Source organism: Cetorhinus maximus, chromosome 23, assembly GCF_964194155.1.
Source record: "Cetorhinus maximus chromosome 23, sCetMax3.hap1.1, whole genome shotgun sequence".
In the NCBI taxonomy this organism is placed as follows: domain Eukaryota; kingdom Metazoa; phylum Chordata; class Chondrichthyes; order Lamniformes; family Cetorhinidae; genus Cetorhinus; species Cetorhinus maximus.
The window spans coordinates 8,507,992-8,526,499 of NC_135901.1; the positions used below are offsets into that span (position 1 = coordinate 8,507,992).

The window sequence follows — 18,508 nt, forward strand, 5'->3', positions numbered from 1 at the left end:
TGATGGTCCAGCTTTCACACTTGTACATTGTCACCGGCCACACAAGGGCTTTCACAAGACACGTTTGTTGTAATCGAGATGCTGTGGCTGCTCCATACTCTGTTAAGTGAGCTCACAATGCCATGACCCTTGCTAAGTCTGGCCCAAATTTCTTTGGTGACTCTGTATCTACCACTACAGCTAGATATAAAATAAATACGTTTGTCCCTGTTCCATTGACTCTACAGCACAGGGCCAGGCCAGTCAGCTCAACTGGTCTGTGTCAGTATTTATGCTCCACATGAGCCTCCTCCCACCCCTCTTCACTTCCCCCATCAGCATATCCTTTTATTCCTTTCTCCCTCATTTATGTATCTAGCTTCTCCTTAAATGTATTCACGCTATTCACCTCAACCACTCGCTGTGGTAGCGAATTCCACATTCTCACCACTCGCTGGGTAAAGAAGTTTTTCATGAAATCCCTATTTGGATTATTGAACCCCTTCATAATCTTAAACTCTTTGGTCAGGTCACAGTGCCAATGATTATGTTTTGGGTGGATCCCATGGAATCCCCTCTGGAGCAGCTTCCCTGGTGAGTCAGTCTGCCTGGTTATTACCATCAACCTCTTCACTAACTCTGCTGCTGATGTACCTTCACCTTGCAAATAGTAATTTGTCCTGGACACATACCAGCATGTCCCAGTTCTCCACCCTGGGATTCCTTGTATGAACAGGGTGGGATGTGTTTGGAGACAGGATGACCCAGTTCTCCACCCTGGGATTCTCGATATAAACAGGGTGGGATGTGTTTGGAGACATATGTCCCAGTTCTCCACCCTGGGCTGCTCAGTATGAACAGGGTGGGATGTGTTTTGAGACACGATGTCCCAGTTCTCCACCCTGGGATTCTGAGTATGAACAGGGAGAATACCTTCGGTCTGTCCGCAAGCATGACCCAGACCTCCCTGTCGCTTGCCATTTCAACACTCCACCCTGCTCTCATGCCCACATGTCCATCCTTGGTCTGCTGCATTGTTCCAGTGAAGCTCAACGCAAACTGGTGGAACAGCACCTCATCTTCCGGACTGAATATTGAATTCAACAATTTTAGATCATGAACTCTTTCCTCCATCCCCACCCCCTTTCTGATCCCCCTTTTTCCCCCAATAATTGATATAGATTTTTCTTTTCCCACCTATTTCCATTATTTTTAGATGTATTTCCATCCATTGTTTTATCTCTACCTTTTAGCCTATTTCGATCCCTTCCCCCCACCCCACCCCCACTAGGGCTATTGCTTGTCCTGCTTTCTACCCTTAATTAGCACATTCCTTAGATAATATCATCACCTTCAACACCTCTTTGTCCTTTTGTCTATGACATCTTTTGGGCTATCTCCACCTATCACTGGCCCTCTATCCAGCTCTACCCTCCACCCCCTTAAACCAGCTTATATTTCACCTCTTCTATTTTTACTTAGTTCTTTTGAAGAATCATACGGACTCGAAATGTTAACTGTGTTCCTCTCCGCAGATGCTGCCAGACCTGCTGAGTTTTTCCAGGTATTTTTACTTTTGTTTTGGATTTCCAGCATCCGCAGATTTTTGCTTTTATATTATTTGAACAGGGTGGGATGTGTTTGGAGACAGGATATCCCAGTTTTCCACCCGGGGATTCTCAGTATGAACAGGGTGGGATGTGTTTTTAGACAGGATGTCCCAGTTCTCCACTCTGGGATTCTCAGTATGAACAGGGTGGGATGTGTTTTTAGACTGGATGTCCCAGTTCTCTACACTGGGATTCTCAGTATGAACAGGGTGGGATGGTTTGGAGACAGGATATCTCAGTTTTCCACATTGGGATTCTCAGTATGAACAGGGTGGGATGTGTTTTGAGACAGGATATCCCAGTTTTCCACCCTGGGATTCTCAGTATGAACAGGGTAGGATGTGTTTGGAGACAGGATGGTCTCAGTTCTCCACACTGGGATTCTCAGTATGAACAGGGTGGGATGTATTTGGAGACAGGATGTTCCAGTTCTCCACCTTTAAAGGGACAAGGAGAGGAACAGATGGATAGAATGGTGATGTTTTATGACATCAGTGCAGTGCCTGGGATCTCACCTCCCTGAACCCTGCTCGATATTGGCTGAGAGAGTTTGATGGGACAGTGCAGAAAGAGTTTTACTCTCTTATTAAAACCATGCTGTACCTGCTCTGTAGCACTGTTTGATGTGGCACATTGTGGGAGTTTTTATCTGAAGATAGCCTGGGCTGTACTTGCCCTGGGTGTGTTTGATGGGACAATTTAGAGGGAGCTTTGCTCACTATCTAATTCCAACACTTGTTGTACCTACCTTGGGAATATTTGATGGGAAAGTGTAAAGGGACCTTTACTCTGTTTCTAACACATGTTGTACCTGCCCTGAGTGAATTCCACATTGGAACAGGCATATTAAATTCTCTCACCTTGAGAAATTCTTTAAAAGATTAAAGTAGTTAATTCACAATACATTCCTAATAGAGAGGGGCTGTTTAAATATCCTATGTACGGAAAGAAATGAGACACCAGTCCACCTGTGACTGCAGGTTTTGGATTCTGCTGTGATTCATCTCATTCAGGCCTGCGCCATGTCAGAGTTCCAGTGAACTTGAATATCTGAGAGACTTTTTAAATTAATTTTATTTATTTAATTAATTTGTGCATCTCAATGGCATCACAGAGATCAACCATTATTTACTATTTGGGATTTTCAATGTCAGGGTTTTTGCCCAACAATCCCCGCAGAAGGAAATGTGCCCTATTCACTCTACAGGAGCTCAGTGTGCAGGTGCAGTGCTGGACAGTATCTTAAGCATGCCCAGTGTTGCTTTGACCAGAACCATGCAAGTGCTGAATGCGCTCTTCAGGCAGGTGAGTTGATGGCATGCAGGGGATCAAGGCTTTAGAAAAATCTGGTGAAGGCCACAAGACCTGAATAAGAACCTGCAGGGCCCACATTTGTCACTCTGGGGCTTTTTCCCGGGAACAGGCCCAGGTTGATAGCTGCCATCTTGCTTCAGGAAGTAGCCCAGTAAATGCGTGGTCATCTTGGTGAGGGAACAGAGAGTGGGTGGGGCTTCAGGGTCCCAGTGACCAGGAGAGAAAATTATTGAGTCATTGATTTCATTACCAGTCTGCACACAAGTGAAAACTGAACCCAGCCAGAGTAGAAGGAGGGAGAAAACTGGGAGTGGAGGAAAGGAGTGGTGCAGATGGCACAATGAGTTTGGTTCTCATCACAAGGAGTAAAGCACCAAGACGCACAGCCAAGTGAGAGTGTTCCAGTGCACTGGCCGTGGAAAGAGCTTTAACCAGTTCCACAGCCTGAACAACATCACACCATTCACAGCAGAGAGAAACCATACACGTGTTTTGTGTGCATGGACCAGGTTTCAACTGGTCATCCAACTTAGAGAGACACAAGGACACTGACAACATGGAGAATCTGTGAAAATGTGAGGACTGTGGGAAGGAATTCAATTATCCAAGCTGGAAAGTCATTGGCGAACTCACACAGGGGAGAGGCCATTCACTTAACCTGTCTGCTGGAAAGGATTCACTTAGTCATCTAGCCTGCTGTTACACCAGCGAGTCCACACAGAGGAGAGGCTATTCACCTGCTGTGTGCATGGGAAAAGAATCAGTCAGTCATTTACCAGCTTCCTATGTTGAAATAAATTTGATAATGGATCCACTGCTTTTCAGAGATCTCTGGATTAATTTCAAATTGTAACAGGATGTTGGCCTCTAACAGGCTAATTATACATTGTGTTCTTACACAATTATCTGGACCCAGACCCCTTCAAACAAGCTCAGAAAGTAGGAAACAATGGGTTGTTGTTTAATGTTTATTTCTATTACACAAGTGACTACATACTGAGACTATGAGATTACTGGATACTCACGGGAGGAATCATCAGAAAGAGTTGTGAGTGCGATCAGCACATTGTTCTAATCTGGTTACTCTGATCAAAGTTAGACCAAGTCAAGAGCCCCAAGCTTTTGTGTATTGAACCATTTTTGTTTTAGTAAGGTCTTGCTAACTTGATAACAAATATCAACATCTTCTGTTTTTGTAAATTAAAATGGAAAAAGATCAATCTAATGAACTCATCTTGTAAATGATTTAATCCTCTTTAAGTGAGTCTGAGAGATAATATAATTTCTTTTGTCACAGTTTGTGCCTGAAAATCTCATCTCTTTCTGAGAGACTTAATAATGTCTTTGTATTGAGTTCATCCCCTGACCCTCTGGCTCAGTGTCAAGAACATACATTATCTTTCTTTTCAGATCTTTGATCTATTCCTGTCTAATCTTATCCTCAATAGGACCTTCTGCTTCTATTACAGATTCATACCTTTGAGAAATGTTTAATAAAGCTATTAGTATTATTCAGATCTTCCTCACCTGGCCTCCCTCTGTCTACATTCCCCACCTTGAGGCTCAAGAATGTTATTCCTTTTGTAGCTTCAAAGCTTTACTCTTGGTCAGTGCAAGCATTTCCAGTATATTCTTTCCCCTTGTAATCTGTCTTTGAATCCTCTTCATCAACCAGGCCATGAACATTAGGGGAATTAGCATAATCATAGTAATACCAAGTGGAAATTAGAGGCAGTGATTATCCAGGGATGTTGTCCTGTATTTCACAATATCTGCCAGTGGGGCTGATCACCCAATGTAACAATGAAGCACTCAATGTTAACAGTAGGAGGGTGAATTTAACGTGGTTAATTCTATCCTGATTGTTTTAAAGTCTGTTTCTAGAAGGAGTATGTGTCAATGCACTGATAATATAAAAAGTCTCATTCTACTAACCACATTAATCAGTTTATGTTGTTGTGTTGTTGAGTTCCTGAGCATGTCTGGGACTCATTCCTCAGAGCAGGTTCACCATGCATTTCCACATGTTAATTACTTCACATGTAACAAATCACATTTGCACACACACACCAGTATCCCAACATCATGCTACACATGCCGTCTGATACAAGCCACTCTTGCCTTTTAGATAAACTTACCAAAAAGGAGGGTGTCTGACGATCTTGGTTTTTCTCCCCACTGCATGGTGCAATGCCTCAGACTATTAAATGCAGTTACCTTGAAACGTTCAGAGGCAAGGATACAAACATCTTCAACAAAAGGCTATCAATTTACTAGTCTCATCTACACTTTCCTTTCTTCCGCTTAAATGTACACGGATACCAGATTGATCTATTATCTTGAACTATACCCAGGATGAGTTATTCCAACGTTCATTTGTTGGTATGATTGTCTCTCTATTTTATTCTTAGTGGGCCATCCCATTAATCACCATTCTATCTCATTCATGAGCCCTGGGGGAACTTTACTGTCCAACTCAATATTCACATAATATGGTGTTTTTACATCTGAGATAGAAGTACTTGCAATCAGTTTAGACCTAACTCCCATACCTCCCGTTATCAACCATTTTGTCTTGAAAGATAACAAGTGGGATAAATCCAAACCTTTAAAAGGCAGCCTTTAGTTCAAATCATCACAGTGGACAGGGGTTAATTTATCTTGTTTGCAGAAAGGTTGAAGCAAATGTTCTCAAGTGTGCACAATTGTATCAACTTTACATAACTTTTCAGATCAAAGATGAACCAAACGCCATTTTTGTTTCTCCAATTCTTTTGGTATTTCTCACAGCTCTTTTGTTCTCTCTTCAGATTACTGTTACGATCCCAGCTGATGTTAATACTGGACAATAAGATCTCAGAGTGAATCCTGGTTTGACAGATCCTACATTTTTTTGAAGAAACTGTGAAGGAAAGTTCGTCAACAGGAGTCTGTTGATGAACTTCTAATGCAAGGAATAAACTATTTATTAAACAAGAAAAAATGAACTATATTACACCAGACAAAAAGGTTGGAAAGATCTCAATACCAACAAAAAAGGACACTTCAGATTTATGCTATTTCTTTACCCCAGAAATACCTTTACAGACACATAAACCACTGAAGAGTTACCATTAGCTTGACACAAAAGCCTCTCGCTTGGGGCTGGGCACCGTTGCAAACAGTTTTCACTTGATGCTTATCACCCAACTTGTATCTCTCCAGGAGACACCCAAAAAACACACTCTAAGCTCATTGCTTCTTCAACTGCAAAGTGAACAAATGAGTTCCCTAAACTCCATCTTCCAGTAGCACCTCTGCTAAACTGATCACTTTACTGAGTTCTATAACTGATAATTCAGTTAACTGCTGTTCCCAATAGCCTTACAATTTTTCTTATCAGAGAGCTTAAAGTTCCTGTGTTCTCTCTTTGATGCACTCTGAATTCTCAATGACAGATGCAACCAAAGCAGATTCCTTGGATTTCTCAACAACCCACTCAGACACTTGTCACACTTCTGAGCCAACTGATCTCACTGAAACTTTGTCTTTCTCATGAGGGTTTCCAATCTCCACATCTGAAGATCTCACCTTGGAATTCTTTCCAAAAGTTTCTCCCACTCGGGCAGTTTCAACAATGTCCCACCTCACAGGTTTTCAATCTCTCCATCCAAGATTCCTTTCCCCTGGATTCTCGAGTACACTTAAGCATCACATTCCAAGCACAATTTCAGATCTTTGGCTGTGCCAAGCAGAACACTACTGCTTCAAAGAGGTATCCAACAGCCCACAACATGGAGTCACTGACCTTCGGCAACCTCCTTGGATCTTCAGGGCTTCTCTCAAGTCCACTTCACTACAAGTCTGCTCACTGCAGCTCCTTATTTAACTCTGAGCCTATTTATCTGCACCTTTACCTTATTTAAGGGGACCTATTCCTGTCCCCTATCTTCATCCCTTACCTGGAACTACCTTTTGGGACCTCTCCCTGATTTGGGAACTTCTCCCTCTCCCATGTCCTGCTCCCTGGGACATCTACAAGATAATGGCGCTCCATCTCAGGTCATCTGACATGCACTTCCGAACTGGAGTTCCTGGCCTCTGAACCAAAAAGGGTGAGTTGAGCTTTCATCACATGCCTTTGCAAATGACTATTATAACTGAAGAAAATTAAAACTAAATAAGTTAGCATTGAAGCTTCAACCTTCTTAGACCAAAAAGAGTCAAAGAGGGTGGAGCTCCCTACAGCTTGTAAGTTTCGGATCATAACTTCAAGGCTGAAGCTTATCTTTAGGGAGTCCAACTTTTCGGTGCCTTTTGCAGTTCTACAAGTAAATTGTAATTCATGCTAAAAGGTTTACTTTCACTTAGTAATTATAACGTTTCACTTTTCTCAGCATTTTAAATCCCAATTGTACGCTTCTCTTGTAGCTGGTGCATGGAGAAGATCATTGCCACTGTGGATCTGCTAGCACAGAAACTGCACTGTGTTCCTGGATACACTCGGTCTGCAAAAAGATAAAGTGTTTAAGCATGACCGTAGTGTAGGTCTTCCCTGGGACGCTAAGGAGTGAGATGCCTCTCTAATTGTTGCAATCTCCTCTCTCACCTTTGTTTTTGTATATTGTGATGACTTCTGCATCATGCATGTCCTGTGGAACAGATGCTACCTTCTAGTGAAGGAGGTGCTCACAATATCTGGGACTTCCTGTACCTGAGGAGTTTGGTTGGAATTCCATCCTTGCCGGGTGCTTTTCTGCTTGTTAAGAATAATTGGGCCTGGTCAAGCTCAAATGATGGGGTGTTTGGAGATTGGATGACTGAGTGAATCGCTTCTCACACACGGAGCAGGTGAATATCCTTTCCCCAGTGTGAACTCGCTGATGTTGAATAAGGTGAGATGATTGTCTGAATTTCTTCCCACAGTGAGAGCAACTGAATGGTCTCTTGTCAGTGTGAACAAGCTGGTGTTTAATTAGATCAGGAGAGGTTTTAAAGCAATCTCCACAGTAAAAGCATTTAAAAGGCCTCTTGTCACTGTGAACTCTCTGGTGTGACCCCAGGCTGGATGACTTAGTGAATTCCTTTCCACACGTGGAGCAGGTGAACAGTCTTTCCCCAGTGTGACTGCGTCGGTGAGTTTCCAGCTGGGATGGGAAACTGAATCCCTTCCCACAGTTCCATGGTTTCTCCGTGGTGCGGATGTTCTTGTGTCTCTCCAGGTTGGATGATCTGTTGCAAACTTGTCCACATACAGAACACATGTACGGTTTCTCCCCGGTGTGAATGGTGTGATGTTTTTTCAGGCTGTGTAACTGGTTAAAGCTCTTTCCGCAGTCAGTGCACTGGAAGACTCTCACTCGGGTGTGTGTGTGTCTCGGTGCTTTTCTGGTCACACTGATGTTTGTTATCTTTTCCCACAGACAGATCAGAGAAACATTTCTCCTTCCACATTCAAAGGCTGATGATATTCAGGTCTTGATGAATCGAGTGACTCTACGAGGTCTTGATGTGATGTTTGGATAGTTTCCTTCTAATCATTTCTTTCCAATATCCTGCAGAAAGAGTTGACAGTGTCAGTATCGCTATCAGTCCATGTTAGAAATTCAAAACAGACAATTCTCGTTTCTATGCAAATTTTTTCTCTCTCTGTTCCTCCAAACATGCAATCTAAATCAAACTAAAAGCAGATCCAAAAGGCAACAAAAGCAAATGGAATTTTCACAACTAAACCACAATGTTAATTCCAGTGTCTATGAGACACTCTGCATTCTGAGGTGCCCACCGTTTGTGGAAGGGATCAACCGTACTGATGGACACTGCATCCTCCCTGGCCCTGTCCACCAGGGCACAGACAAGACCACAGAAGACTGACCAGCAACCAGAGGATCCTACCCACCCTAGATTTACAAGTTGCTGTTGTAACCACGCTGAAGAGCAGCTCCAGAAGAAGATCCTCGATGTACCCAGCCCCCTCCACACTGGGCAGCCATAGATTAGGGGCTTGGGTCTGAAGTGTGGCCAGACATTGAGGAGCAGACCTTCAGGTAACTATACAGGGACTGCAACCTCTCACAATGAACATATACATGGCCCATGGACTCCTGTAGGCTGCGAACATCACCTGGAGCCTGGGAGTGGGTGAAGCTATTTAAAAATGTAAAAGCAAAAAACTGCGGATGCTGGAAATCCAAAAAACAAAAATACCTTGAATAACTCAGCAGGTCTGGCAGCATCTGCGGAGACTATATCATATCATATCACCACCTTCAACACCTCTTTGTCCTTTTGTCTGTGACATCTTTTGGTTATCTTCACCTATCACTGGCCCTTTATCCAGCTCTACTTGTCCCACCCCCCTTTAAACCAGCTTATATTTCACCTCTCTTCTATTTTTACTTAGTTCTGTTGAAGGGTCATTCGGACTCGAAACGTTAACTGTGCTCCTCTCCGCAGATGCTGCCAGACCTACTTAAAAATGTGTTGCCCAGATATCTGCAACTCCCGGGCAGTGAGACCCAGTTGGGAATCCCTTGTAGCCCCGCCCACTCTGCGTCAACAAGTCGGCGATCTGCAAACAGGAAGGGCACCAGACAAAAGACTGCAAACAGGCCAAGTGCTGCAACCTGTGTGGCGAGGCAAGTCACCTCTACAGGACCTGCCCCAAACGCTGCCGTACTTACGCACAGGCAGCCAAAGCCGACCAGGGGGAAGCAGAAGAAAGGTTCCGTGTCACTCCAACCACCAAGGCCCCCAGGGAGCTCAACAGGACAAAGGAGGACACAGAGAGAGACAAGGTGGAGAAAGAGATTGAGGCAACAGAGAGCCAATCAACAGCACTACCCCCTGAACCTTCCAGTCCTCAGGACAGCGAATCAATGGAGGAGGAGGCAGCAGTGGAAAAGCAGCAGGGGGAGTGGCGGACGGTGAAGAACAAGAAAAGTAAGAGGGAGCGAAGAAGAAGCAAAGGCGTTTCCCAGAGAAGCGGCAAGAGGCGTCTCCCATCCGACACGGATGACAAGGGCAGCAGCTCTTCGGATGAGGAAGTGCCAGAGCGGCACCGACAGAAGAGGCGGCAAAGCTCCAGGGCGTTGGAGGACGAGACACCCGAGCTCCAGAAAATTGGAGACAACAAGGAGCCCAGCGCACCCCAACATTGCCTGCAACCTGAGGAGGCCAGTGCACCACAGCCCCTGGAATCTGGGAGCAGTGAGGCAATCATCGCACCCCAGCTCCAGGAAGCCGGGAACAGCAACCCCCCAGAGGGGGTGAGTTTTGGAGAAGCTTCTCCAGCAAAGGTCATCTCAAAATCCGCTCACTACGTGAACCTCCAGATGCCACTGGAGCAGAACACGGCCAAGGAGATCTACCTCAGCCCATCCAAAGTGAAGGAATTTGAGCTCACTACGGGTATGAAGGAGCAGACTAAAGGTCTGGGACTCTCAGAGACAGTGGGTTTGGTAGGAGAATAAATGCTTTAATATGGGTTTAAAGATTGTATCCATAAATGTGCGTAGCATTAAATCTACTACGCGATGTGTTGCGACCTTGGACTACCTAGCCAAGGTCAAAGCTGACCTGTTGTTTCTGCAGGAGTGTGCGATACCGCACCTCAGCTCCTACAGGCAATGGTCACGATGGTGGTCCCACGGGCCATCGATCTGGTCGGGCGGAAACGACTCTCGTTCCTCCGGCCTGGGTATTCTGCTGCGGGGAGGCAACTTCACCGTCTCCGAGGTCAAGGAGGTGGTGGGCGGGCGACTCCTGGTAGCAGACGTAATGTACAAGAACGCTCCACTCCGGTTAATTAACGTGTACGGCCCGGCACAAGGGGCTGAGCGGCTGGAGGTTTTTCAGCAGCTCCCACTGCTGCTGGCGACCTCCAGGCCGGTCATTCTGGGCGGGGACTTCAACTGCATCATCGATGCGGCTGGACGATCCGGCAGGGCCGGAAGCAGATTGGACGCTACGTCCAGATCCCTGATGGAAACAGTTAAGGATGCCAAGCTGCACGACGTCTTCAGCAACCCTGCAGACGGAGCGCAGCGTAGATACACCTGGTCGCGGCCAGACGGGTCCATTCGTTCCAGGATAGACTTCCTGTTTGTGTCCCGTGCATTCACAGTCAGATCCACCGACGTCAAGCCGGTGTTCTTCTCTGACCACTGCCTCCTACTGGCGGACTGCCACTTGGAGGAAGACCTGAGGGTGGGCAGGGGGGCATGGAAGCTAAATGTGCAACTGCTGACCCCAGAGAACATTGAGGAGCTCAAGAGGGATTACAAAGGTTGGAGAACCGTGAAACCCCTCTTTGAGTCCCTGACACACTGGTGGGAAGTGATCAAGGGAAGCATCAAGAGGTTTTTCATCCGCAAAGGCACCCAGAAAGCTAGAAAGGAACAGAGGGAAATGTCCCGACTCCAGGAAAAGATGCAGAATCTGCTCCGGCTGCGGTCGATGGGGGTCGATGTCAAGGAGGAGCTCCAAGAGGTGAAGGGCCAGCAAGCCTCGCACTTTGCCTCGGAGGCCTCCAAGATCATCTTCCGTTCCAGAGTCCGCTCCGTGGAGCAGGATGAGACGTGCTCACGTTTCTTCTTCCAAAAGGTACACAGAGAGCGCTCTGTGATCAGCAGCCTGAAGGAAGAAGACGGCTCAGTAAAGTCATCACGGTCCGACATTCTGAGGATCAGCAAATCCTTTTATACCGGTCTGTATGACGTGAAGCCCACGGACAGCACGGCCTCCCAGTCCTTCCTGTCCTCTATCACGGAGGTCTTAGACCACAGCACGCGGGAGAGCCTAGACAAACCGCTAACTCCTGACGAACTGACTAAGGCCCTCGAGTCCTTCGAGAAGAGTAAAACCCCCGGAAGCGACGGCCTGCCGGCGGAGTTGTATTCGGCTCTGTGGGACTTGATCGGCCCAGACCTGCTAGAAGTGTACGAGAGTATGCTCCTGGCCGGCAGCATGTCAGAATCCATGAGGAAAGGCATCATCACCCTCATCTACAAGCACAAGGGGGAAAGGGAGGAAATTAGAAATTGGCGACCCATTTCACTGTTGAATGTGGACTATAAGATTCTGTCCAAGGTCATCGCCAACCGGGTCAAATCCGCTCTGGAATTGGTGATTCACCCTGACCAGACCTGCTCTGTGCCAGGCAGGAAGATCTCTGACAGCCTGGCGCTGCTCAGGGATACGATTGCCTATGTACAGGACAGGGGTGTGGATACCTGCCTCATCAGCTTGGATCAGGAGAAGGCCTTTGACAGAATATCGCACACCTACATGGGGGATGTGCTCTCCAAAATGGGCTTTGGGGAGGGAATTCGAAATTGGATCCAACTGCTCTACACTAACATCAGTAGCGCAGTCTCAATCAATGGGTGGGAAACAGATAGCTTTCCGATTAAATCTGGAGTCAGGCAGGGCTGTCCTCTCTCGCCTGTCCTTTTCGTGTGCTGCATAGAACCCTTTGCCGAGTCCATCAGGAAGGATCCGGGCATAAGAGGAGTGACGATCCCAGGCAGTGGAGGCACTCAGGTAAAAGCCTCCCTGTACATGGACGACGTCGCCGTCTTCTGCTCGGATCCGCTGTCGGTGCGCAGACTGATGCACGTCTGCGACCAGTTCGAACTGGCCTCGGGAGCCAAGGTAAATCGTGGGAAGAGCGAGGCCATGTTCTTTGGGAACTGGGCTGACCGATCCTTTGTCCCCTTCACTGTCAGGGCTGACGGCCTGAAGGTGCTGGGGATATGGTTCGGAGGGACCGGGGCATGCGTTAGAAACTGGAAGGAGCGAGTGGCTATGGTGAAAAGGAAACTGGGCATGTGGGAGCGACGCTCCCTCTCCATTGCGGGTAAGAACCTGGTCATCAGGTGTGAGGTACTCTCGCTGTTGCTGTACGTGGCGCAGGTCTGGCCCATTCCACACTCCTGCGCGATGGCGATCACTCGAGCCATCTTCCGCTTTATCTGGAGGTCGAAAATGGATCGTGTCTGCAGGGACGCGATGTACAAGCCTCTAGATAAAGGGGGAAAAAACGTGCCCAACATCGCCCTCATACTGATGGCCACCTTTGTGTGTGGCTGCATCAAGCGGTGCGTAGACCCTCAGTACGCAAACACCAAGTGTCACTACGTGCTGAGGTTCTACCTGTCCCCGGTGTTGCGAAGGATGGGTCTGGCCACGCTGCTGCGGAACGCTCCAAGTAGTTGGACCGCGCCGTACCACCTGTCCCTGGTGGAAAAATTTATGCAGAAAAACACCTTTGACCACAAGTCCATCAGGCAGTGGTCAGCACGTAACGTCCTAGAGGCCCTGAGGGATAAGGAGAGGGTGGACCCTGTGGGATGGTTCCCCGAACAGACTGTCAAAGTCATTTGGCAGAATGCCTCATCGCCAGAACTTTCCAACAAGCACCAAGACGTAGCTTGGCTGGTGGTGAGAAAGGCCCTCCCCGTCAGATCCTTCCTACACGCCAGGAGTCTCACCCCCTCTGCACGATGCCCTCGAGGTGGCTGTGGTGGGGAAGAGACCGTTGTTCACCTCCTTGTGGATTGTGCCTTTGCAAAGAAAGTCTGGAGAGAGATGCAGTGGTTGCTGTCGAGGTTCATCCCGAGCAGTACTGTGACACAGGACTCTGTGCTCTACGGGCTGTTCCCAGGGACACACACCGAGACAAACATCGACTGCAGCTGGAGGATCATCAACTCGGTGAAAGAGGCGCTTTGGTCTGCCCGAAACTTGTTGGTCTTCCAGCACAAAGAGTTGTCCCCGACCGATTGTTGCGGACTGGCACAATCCAAAGTCCAGGACTACGTGCTGAGGGACGCACTAAAGCTTGGGGCAGCTGCCGCAAAGGCGCAATGGGGAAGGGTCGCTGTCTAAGACCTTTCTACCACAGCGCACCGAGAGACTGGGAACTGTTTAGAGCCCCTCGGGCTGTACAGATCAAAATGAAAGGCTGTAAATGATTGTAATATTGTTTGTACTGATGCACCTGGTGATACATTTTGTAAAAGTTTAACCTGGATTGTACCCTTGTAATGTTGTTTTTGAAATGGTTTTGAATGTGATTGAAGATTTTTTATGAATAAAGTATATTTTTAACAATAAAAAAAAAGTCGGCCGCGCATGCGCTATGCACCCCGCTGAGCCAAAATGGCGGCCGTTAACGCGCTTCTTCGGAAAAAAGAACAGGGCTGCAAACGGGGGTATCTCAGGGTCTTATTCGAGGTTTGGAGCCTTTACGAGGTGTTTAGAAACCCTCCCCGTCCTCCCGGCGCCTCCAACCCTTCCTTCGTGTTTTCATTTCCTTACCAGTTTGAAGATAATACAGACAGAAGACGCCACATCGCCATTATGGCGCATGCTCCAAACACTGGGCGATAATGCACCTGGGCACTGCTCTCCTCTGGCGGGGATAGGGGACATTCACCACCGCGGGGGATGCTGGGTAAGTGCCTTGCCATAGAATGGCCTAATTGGTAGTGGTGAGTTTTTTTTTGCAAAGATGTGGGGATTGGGGCGAGTGTCGGGCAGTCAATAAAATTAGGAACCAACACAAAAACAAAAATTTTGGGAAAAAAGTTAATGTTTCGAGTCCGTAGTAACGTTAACTCTGTCTTCCTCTCCACAGATGCTGTCAGACCTGCTGAGTTTTTCCAGCAATTTTTGCTTTTGTTTTAGATTTCCAGCATCCGCAGTATTTTGCTTTTAAATTAGGAACCAAATTATACAGAAGCCCAAGTGCACAGAACCTCCATTATCCACCAAAAAGAAGGGAATTGATGGTGAATTGCAAATCCCCCAAAGTTTTACCAAAACAGCAGCAATGACGCGAAATCCAATCCCTCCAGTCAAATGTGAACTCAGCAGATGGGGTGACTGAGTGAATCCTTTCAGTGAGTAACTGTCAGGATTGTTGTCTCGTGGATATTCCTGGTTGTGTATTTTTAGTTATGCTGTCACATACCAATAACACAGTAATCTGGAAACAGGCTGCAGCTCCTTTTTTTCACTCATCACAGGATGTGGGTGTCACTGGCAATGCGGGCATTTATTGCCATCTGTAATTGCCCTTGAGAATGTGATGGTGACCTGCCTTCCCAAACCGCTGCAATCCAATTGAATTTTACTTTCTTCGAGCGGCTTTGATATGACCAAGAGGCTTATGCACCATTTCAAAGGGTCAAACACATCACATTGCTGTTGGTCTGCAGTCACCAGTAGACCAGATGAGGTTGGGATGGCATCCTAAAGAATGTCAGGGAACCAGTTGGACTTTGAGAACCATCCATTCATTTCATGATCACTGATAACAGCTTTTATAGTAGATTTTTATTCCAGATTTATTGAATTAACTGAATTTAAAATCTCTAACTGTTGTGATGAGTTTTGAACTCACATCTCCAGATTACTATTCCCTCTAGATTGCTAATCCAGTAATGTAACCACTATGCCTGGGCATGTTGTCAGAATGCCTGAATTCAGATTGACAAACAGGTGCTGTACTCGGAGCTACACCAGGGAGGCTCTTCACATGGGGCCAAAGGAAACTTTTCAAAGACAATCTCAAGGCCTACCTGACATTCTGCTCTATTAACAGAAACACTTGGGAAGCAGATTCCCAATTGCCTCCAAAACGGTGAATCATCATCCATGAACTTTTCAATCAACAAGAACAGCCACTGAGAGAGACGGACAGAGAGAGCAGCTGCTCGAGTCAACAATCCATCACCAACTCTACTGGCCAACAGACCCCATGTCCTCACTGTAAGGAGAGCCTGCAAGGCTAAGATAGGACACATTAGTCACCTGTGAATACACAACTAACACTGACATATCACTTGCACCCAGTCACCCACAAGGAAGAATCACCCTTGACAGAAGGGATTACTGATGGATAACCACGATGTTATCGTACCCATCTTTATCTGGGGATTGAATGTCAGTTATACAATTGTAGCAGCAGTTAAAAGCCTCCTGTGAACACCTCCATGCGATCTCTTAGTGCAGATTTTAAACAATTTATTTTGAGTGTGCTTACATTCAATGAGTTAATACTGATTTTATAAACCAACGGTTATGCCTCAGTTGGAGTGCTGTATTCAGTTATGGGCATCACACTTTAAACAGGATGTGAAAGCCTTAGAGAGGGTGCAGAAGAGATTTGCTAGAATGGTACCAAAGGTAAGAGGCTTCAGCTATATGGAGAAACTGGGATTGTTTTCCTTGGAGCAAAGGGTTAAGCAGGATGGTGGTGGTGGCATGATGGTATTGTCACTGGACTAGTAACCCAGAGACCAGGGTTAATGCTCTGGAGGCTGGGTTTCGATTCCCACCAGGTCTCATGATGACCCTGAAGCCATTGTTGCTTGTCATAAAAACCCATCTGATTCACTAATACCCTTTAGAGAAAGAAATATGCCATCTTCACCTGGTCTGGCCTGCATATGACTCCAGACCCACAGCAATATGGTTGACTCTTAAAATACCCAGAACTTACACCATGGACTGCAGCAGGCCAAAAAGATGGCTCACCACCACCTTCTCAAAAAAGATGCAAAGCGGTTTTCAAAATCATGAACAGTTTTGACAAACTGAAAGAATAAGGGTGTCCAGTAGCAGAAAAATTGCTAATCTGAGGACACAGATTTCAGAACTTTTTTTAAAGCAGTGTGTTGCTGTGATCTGGAAATCACTGCCTGAAAGGGTGCTGGAAGCAGATTCAAGAGCAACATTTTTGAGAGAATTGAATAAATAGTTGAAGGAAGAAATATCCAAGTCTAGGAGTAAAGAGCAGAGGAGTGGGACTAATTCGATAGCTACACTAAAGCGCTGGTACAAACACGATGAGCTGAGCATCATCCATTAGCTCCTGTACCATCTGAAGACAATGGCAGATGATGCTACCCAGAATGCTTCAGGTGGTAGAATATGGCCCATCAACAGGGATGCAACACTGATTTTTCTCCCTTTCTTTCATGAAGGTGCTGTGTGATGGTGAGGTTCAATCCCAGTTACTGTTTACCCACCTGTACCCTGCCAAGTGGTAATTCTGAGCTTATGATCCTACACTGTGAGCTATAATAACGGTATTTTATTCAAGAAGCAAGTTTTCAGACCAAAGGCTGAATTGCAGTGTGACTTACATGAGGAAATTCACATAGAGACTAAATAATAAAGTTAAAAACATGGAAATATGACAATCAAATAGCAGAAACAGGTTCCAGTTGAAAACTAGCAGGAAAAATGTTTCCAGTGATAATAATAAACACAGACACCAGAACTGGAATAAAAGACAGGCTATTTTCTAATAATAACAGTGGCATAGTATAAGTGTAACAATTACAAACACAGGTTCTGATACAGTAAGAGTGCAGATGGGCCCAAAGGAAGAATAGCAAAGGTTTGGCTCACCTTGAGTGTAACAAATACAGTATTTGTTCCAATAATAAGAGTTAGGCTGCAGTGTGTTAGTTAACACATCATTGGATCCAATGTGATGATAATGCAGTCAGTATCTAGTTCAGCAAAACCAAAGTTTGGGTCTCATCTAGCAATGTAAGTGAGTCATGGTCTGTTGGTATAATATGATGTCAATGTGTTGCCTAATGTCTAATAACAGAGCCAAGGATCACTGCAATGGGAATGGGATGGGTTTAATGTAATAACACAGACATGGTCTAGTGGAATGGGAACTGATATCAATATTGACTAATTGGTGGCACTCTCACCCCGAGTCAGAAGGATGTGGGTTCAAGCCCCCTCCAGAAACTCGACCACATCATCTGAGCCGATGCTTCTGGTGTCATTATAAATGGGAGTGTCTGTTCTTTTGCCGAATATTTTCTTAGACTCAGAAGGAGTGAAGGGAATGACAGATGGGACAATTCTGGGCAGTTGCTCCATCCAGCAAAGCATTCCTGGGACATGATTGCAGGTTTGACGTGCCCATCCACTCCTTAAAAAAAATCTCTTCCTCTTTGGGTTTGTGAAGGGAGTTACGACTGCAGCACGTGGGGCTGACTGGGTCTGGTGTAAAAATAATCACACAGGCCGACTCCAGTACTTAATAACAGAGGTCACTTTAACTGCAGGGAACCTTACATTAAGGGGGGAAAGAGGCAGAATAAAAATCCGATTGTAATAGGAGGACAAGGTGTAAGGAAGCAATGATATTTGGGTTTCTGTGTTATGGTGAGTGTCACAGGGAGGTGTGTATAGGAGTGGAAATGTCATGACAGAGACACGTGTGACTGACTCCACTTGACTGAGAGCTGTTGTACCCAAGGGGGGGGTAATGACGACAAGGGGAATTCCAGAGATTTCTGTTATCTGAGGTGATAATGGTGCATCTGAGAAACTGAAAAGAATCGGTTCCTTCTCACCCTTGCCTGCAGTTCCCGAGTTACAGACACACAGGAAACAGATCTGACAGCTCGTAGAAACCAACGTTTTAAATCTTCTGTTTGAGACACATTATGATTGAAAAGATCAAATGTTAAAACCTCAGGAAAGGAAAATTCAGAATGTCACAAAGATCAGTGAACCGTCCAATTAGTTCCATTCACCATAACTCTGCCAATTTTCCCCTCTTCATTTATTGATCCAAATTCCTT

The 18,508-nt window shown here is 46.0% G+C and overlaps 1 protein-coding gene across 1 annotated transcript in view; it reads right to left on the reverse strand.

The window, feature by feature from the left end:
• Positions 1-18,508, reverse strand: part of LOC144697775 (uncharacterized) — a 131,487-nt gene that overhangs the window by 90,480 nt on the left and 22,499 nt on the right. The window contains exon 4 of the mRNA XM_078569772.1: positions 297-305. Within this exon, the coding sequence (XP_078425898.1) occupies positions 297-305 (9 nt within the window). The remainder of the gene's footprint in view (positions 1-296; positions 306-18,508) is intronic.